Source organism: Aulonocara stuartgranti (genome assembly GCF_965226115.1).
Source record: "Aulonocara stuartgranti genome assembly, chromosome: 15".
Taxonomy (NCBI): domain Eukaryota; kingdom Metazoa; phylum Chordata; class Actinopteri; order Cichliformes; family Cichlidae; genus Aulonocara; species Aulonocara stuartgranti.
This window is the reverse complement of record NC_138951.1, coordinates 42301427-42307426: the sequence shown is the minus strand read 5'-3', so window position 1 is coordinate 42307426 and position 6000 is coordinate 42301427. Positions and strand designations below refer to the sequence as shown.

Below are 6000 nucleotides of genomic sequence, written 5' to 3'. Positions count from 1 at the left end.
ATCAGCGAGCGGTGCCTTTGCTTTTAGATTCTGTTCTCCAAGTTATGAGTTACAAAGAAACGGAATTGTTCCTCTGGCTGCATATTTGTTCTGACACCAGCCGCTGAACATCCTTAACCCGAGTGCACCTTGTGTCCGTTAGAGGGCGACACCGAGGCGCAGAGGGGCCGGCCCAGAGCCAGTCCCAGGCAGGCTGTAGTGCCACTGAGCCGGGTACAGCAGACAGACACAGAGAAGGGCTGGTGCAAGGAGGAAGGCTCCTCATGACGCCGGGTTTTACCGGGAACTGAAAAAAACATCTACCTGTTTTGGAAGGAGGAAATTTACGAGAACAGAATGCTTCGTGTTTGGATGCTGATGGCGGCCGTGCAGGTAAATATCTCTGTTTTTAACCGCGGAGAGCTGCGGTGGGATTTTCGCCGCAGCAGAGCAGAGTGATGCTGGTTAGAGGAGACAGAGAGGAGCGCTCTGCGCAGATGGGAGGACAATACAGTTGGACTAGAAAACACTTCCCATCCGCGTCATTTGTACTGGTGTGATCGGTGCTATTCTCACCAAAGAGCCGCTTAGATTCACCCAGCCTGCTGGGAGGAAAACGCTGCTGGTCCCGGGAAGGAGCGACGCAGTCGCTGCGTAACGGTCCGTGTGTCGGTGAAAGCTGCGGGTTTCAGCTCGGATGCTGCTGGTGTGAAGACTCCCGAGTCAGGAGCCTCTTTATCATCCGTCCCTGCATCCTCGGTGACAGGCGGCTGTCCGTCGCCCTGTTCCGGCTGCTCATTGTGACACCCGCGTTTGCCTTCTGCCCGAATACCACGCGTTACTTTTAGCTGTAATCCAGTTTAGTCTGACCGGATCTGTGTCACATAGCGTCGATCTCCATTAAAAAAAAGATGGCAGTTTGATTTGTCCCCTCACGCCCAGACATAACGCTGGAGCCAGAGTCTGAGCCGCGGCTCGGGTCACGGTGCAGGCTGCATCCACGCCTGTGCTCTCGCCCTGTGCTGTGTTCCGCTCCCGAGGCGCAGTCATGCTAACCTTTAATGCTGTTTCTGTGCTGTCACTCGGCCTGTGGGAGCTGATGTGCGGTGTTACAGCAGGAGTCCGTGTAACATCCACAGTCCTGTGATTCAGCATCGAGCTTAACTTTTTAAAGCACCGCACCGGTGTTGTTTCACACGCTACAGTTTATACCGTGTTTTATTGCTGCTGACATTTTCCATCCATTTCAGCAGCAACACTGAAAATCTGTGGTTTTTATTTAATATACTCAGAAAAATAAAAGTATAAGCGTGGAAGATGTTTTTAACTGTGGCATGCTTTGAAGATGTTATGGATCATTTGTATTAAAGCAGCAAAGCTCTGCCACAGGCGAGGCTCCATGTGGGCTGAAAGAAGCACACAAATGCACCTTCAGCAAGATTTAATGAAGGCAAAGAAAAGACGAGGCGATCCTTTCTGTGTGGGAAAAAATCAATGAAGAAGACAGTGCTGTGCCAAAGGGTCAAAGGTTGGGTCCTAAAATAAGCCCATCACCAATGCCTCTCTCAAAAAAGCAAGGTCAGCACTCTCCAGGGCTTACCTCCAATCCTCTACAAGCCTTTGATTGGTCTGCCTTTGTTACCTAGTAGTACAATAAATTGTACCTACTAGCCTCGATCGTGGCTCAAGAGTTAGGAGTTCGCCTTGTAATCGGAAGGTTGCCGGCTCGAGCCCCAGCTTGGACAGTCTCGGTCGTTGTGTCCTTGGGCAAGACACTTCACCTGTTGCCTACTGGTGGTGGTCAGAGGGCCCGGTGGCGCCAGTGTCCGGCAGCCTCGCCTCTGTCAGTGCGCCCCAGGGTGGCTGTGGTTACAATGTAGCTGCCATCACCAGTGTGTGAATGTGTGTGTGAATGGGTGGATGACTGGATATGTAAAGCGCTTTGGGGTCCTTAGGGACTAGTAAAGCGCTATATAAATGCAGGCCATTTACAATTTGTCGCTGTTATCAAGGCTTTGATCATGTAGCTGAAGGTGCTGCTGCTGATAGGGTTAATGATTCAGTGATGTCACTGTAGAGGGTTAACGGGCTTGTAGATAATGCAGTTATTTGTAGATAAAACAGTTAACAGCATTAGGCAGAACATCATCTCAGTTTGTGGAGATAATGAGCCCCCTGTTCCCCGCAGCCTTTAGTTACACCAGGAGGAAGAAATGTTTGCGAGTTGATTAGGGTTTGATTTTATCTGTGGTGTCACAAATGCTGTCCATCCTTGTGACAATGCCCCTCTGTGTGCTGACCTTTCCTCCTGAGGGGGGCTCTGCTAAATTATTGTCATTTGCGAATCCTGTGCTTTGTGATTAAAATGACGCAGATTAATTTCGCTGCGGGCAAAGCTTTAAACGCTTGACTCACTGAGAACTTTGAAGTGATGGCGAGCTTCATATTGAAATATGTAAATAGGCTCATAATCAACAAACGAGGGGAAGGACCGGACGTGTTAGACTTTCTGCATTCATCGAGGATAACGATGCACCGCATCAACTCATCTTTAATCAGAGGTGTATCTTTTGCACCAGCTGTGTTTACATGAACGGGAAGCTGACTCACTGAGGCCGAGTGATGCCTTTGGGTGGAAAGTGCATCCCCACGTTAGGCTTAAAGATTTGTAGAGGAAAAAAGTCAAATATGCAGCATCTGTTTGTTGTATGGAAATGGCCTATAAAAGAGCTGCAATGGAGGCAGGCCTCCTCTTTACTGGGAAAACAAGATGCCCACAGAGGTAACCTGCAGAACACTTTGTTACATTACTGCTTCCCAACAGTTACCTTTGATATATTTTAGCTGCTGAAATAGTGAGTGAGTAATGTCAGGTGTTAAGAAGATGTGGCTTTTCAGCAGTGGATGATTAGTCCTCTTTCCCAGAAATCAGTGGGTGCAGCGTTTGGTTGGAGTAGCTGGGTTTCCACAGCACGCTGTTCAGTCAGTCAGCTGACAATAAATCGGAGCCTCTTATCAAAAACAAGAAGGCTGATAATAAACTCCAGCCACGAGCTGAACGGTTAATGAAGATAAGCCACGTCTGTTTTTTTATTTCACCTTTATTTACACAGTAAATCTCATTGAGACACCAGGTATCATTGTTTAAGAGCAACCTGCCGAGTGTGTGTGTGGGGGGCAAACAGACTATAAGGAATCAGAGGAGACCAACAGCAGATATGTGGAATATCCACAGCTTTACAGTTTTGATCACATGTATTTGTCAGATTTGAAGGTGCCAAGTCTGGAGTTCCTTAAGTGGCCACTTGGAGCAGGCTGCAGCGTGAGTCCCTGCAGTGTGAGTCCCTGCAGCGTGCGTCCCTGCAGCGTGAGTCCTTGCAGCGTGAGTCCCTGCAGCGTGCGTCCCTGCAGCGTGAGTCCCTGCAGCGTGAGTCCCTGCAGCTTGAGTCCCTGCAGCGTGCGTCCCTGCAGCGTGTGTCCCTGCAGCTTGAGTCCCTGCAGCGTGCGTCCCTGCAGCGTGCGTCCCTGCAGCTTGAGTCCCTGCAGCGTGCGTCCCTGCAGCGTGCGTCCCTGCAGCGTGCGTCCCTGCAGCGTGAGTCCCTGCAGCGTGAGTCCCTGCAGTGTGAGTCCCTGCAGCGTGAGTCCCTGCAGCGTGAGTCCTTGCAGCTTGAGTCCCTGCAGCGTGAGTCCCTGCAGCGTGAGTCCTTGCAGCGTGAGTCCCTGCAGTGTGAGTCCCTGCAGCGTGAGTCCCTGCAGCGTGCGTCCCTGCAGCGTGCGTCCCTGCAGCGTGCGTCCCTGCAGCGTGAGTCCCTGCAGCGTGAGTCCTTGCAGCTTGAGTCCCTGCAGCGTGAGTCCCTGCAGCGTGAGTCCTTGCAGCGTGAGTCCCTGCAGTGTGAGTCCCTGCAGCGTGAGTCCCTGCAGCGTGAGTCCTTGCAGCTTGAGTCCCTGCAGCGTGCGTCCCTGCAGCGTGCGTCCCTGCAGTGTGAGTCCCTGCAGCGTGAGTCCCTGCAGTGTGTGTCCCTGCAGCGTGTGTCCCTGCAGCGTGAGTCCCTGCAGCGTGAGTCCCTGCAGCGTGAGTCCCTGCAGACTCCCATGTTAAACAGTTTAACGCTGCTAAAATGATGCACAGCTGGCTCAAAAGAACTTTCGGTTTTAAAAATGAATTTTGTTTCGTATAATAAATATACAGTAGTTGGAATATTTCTCTTATACGTGGAAAGACTTAGAGTTGTGGGCGTGTCTTCTTTGACTGAACAGTGTGCTGGCATAAGGTTTCCTTCAGTCTGGTCGTCTCTGCTTTTGTGCTTTGTTAGCGCTCGCTGGCAGGTTTTAATGATTATTTGTAAAATAATGTTGCTCGCGTGTGGCACAGCCAGCCCAGAGGTTTGTGCTGCACTCTGATGATATTATTGTGTTAGCCTGTTGCTCGGCGCTGGTTAGCGGGCATCTGTGCCTGAACATTGGACCCGTGCAGTTTATGGTGCATGCAGCTCGCTAATGAAGCTAGCATAGCCCGATACATCAGCACTGCACCCGGTCAGCTAAACATGGTCACTGCTGGCGTCGAAAAACCAACATGGCAGCAGCCAAAACATTTAGGCTTCAACATGCAGAGTTGGGCTACGGCCGTCTGTTATATACAACCGATGGTCTCGTCTGAAAATATGTTTCTGTGGCACAAACAGCCTTCAGTGCAGATTAAACCAGAGACTGCAGAGTGGACTGTGGACAGACAAGTTTAGCAACAAAGCGAATGCAGATAACTGTGGAAAATGCTGAGTATCGGCCCAGATTATCAGTCAGGTTGTTAATTGCTTGAACAATCGTCTCATTGATGGACCGCTCTGTTCTTAAATGATCTTCAGTGTCAGCGCCAATTAGTAAAGACCGTTCAGCTCGACCTGATTCCTTTTCTCTCCTTTTGATCATAATATTCCTGTCAGTGATAATATAATCTGTACCAGGTGAGATTACCTGCCATCATCAGCAGAGGTGATGAGTTGCATTAAGTGATCGCATCCTTGACTCTGATAAAGAGGGCAGGAGGGTTTCAGAGGTTTACAGCGTGTCTGTTTGCTGAGCTGCTTCAGTTTTTCATCCCCTTGATGACTGTTCCCAGAATGACAGCATCATCCACCAGCATTAGAACATAAAGTCATTTCAGAAAGCTACCCTCTCCTCGTGCTGACTGTTCGTATGCCTTGTCACATACCTGCTGTGGCTGTAATTACTGCACGCTGCATCCCAAACAATGAGTTGTGACATGAAGGGCTTAATCAGTAAAGTCTGCGAAAGCAATGTGACACAACAGATCTGTCAGATGTTAAAGGAGGATTCTCACTGAGCGTGCATTCAAGAAAGAAGGACTCATCCAGGCTGGAGAAACTGATCAGGAGGGCTAGCTCTGTGGTCGGCATGAAGCTGGACACTCTGGTGACAGTGGCAGAGAAAAGGACATTAAAGAAACTGATGGACATTATGAACAATGCTGGGCATCCTCTGCACACGGCCATAAACAACCAGAAGAGTCTGTTCAGTGACAGGTTGCTTCTCCCCAAGACAAGAACTAACAGACTTAAAAACTCCTTTGTCCCACACGCCATCAGACTGTTTAACTCCTCTCTGGAGGGGAGAGGGAGGGGAAACAGGAGGACAAAGGAGGGGGGAACAACTAAGCTGTAGTGCCTCTTCACCTCACTGTACAATACCTTGTGCAATACTTTTGTAAATAGTCAACGGTGCAATAGACTCAATACTTGAAATGTGCAATTCACTTGTATTTTTATTTTTATTCCTATTTATTCTATTTATCCCCTTCGTATATTTTATTTATATTGTCTCTGTATTTATATATATGTGTGTGTGTATAACTCTGTAACTTCTGTCGGTGCTGTGCTTTTTTGGAAATCGAATTTCCCAGAGGAACCCACCCGAGGGATTAATAAAGTTCTATCTTATCTTATCTTATCTTCACCATTAATCTGAGTGCCTCCTCTGTGTACGCATTGATAGCTTTATGTA

General features: G+C 49.1%; 1 protein-coding gene across 1 annotated transcript in view; it reads left to right on the top strand.

Moving 5' to 3' along the window:
• Positions 1-214: 214 nt before the first annotated feature.
• LOC309689518 (cadherin-2-like) overlaps positions 215-6000 on the top strand; it is a 104371-nt gene continuing 98585 nt past the window's right edge. Inside the window, exon 1 of the mRNA XM_082506023.1 lies at positions 215-372. Coding sequence (XP_082362149.1) covers positions 337-372 — 36 coding nt within the window. The 5' untranslated portion in view covers positions 215-336. The remainder of the gene's footprint in view (positions 373-6000) is intronic.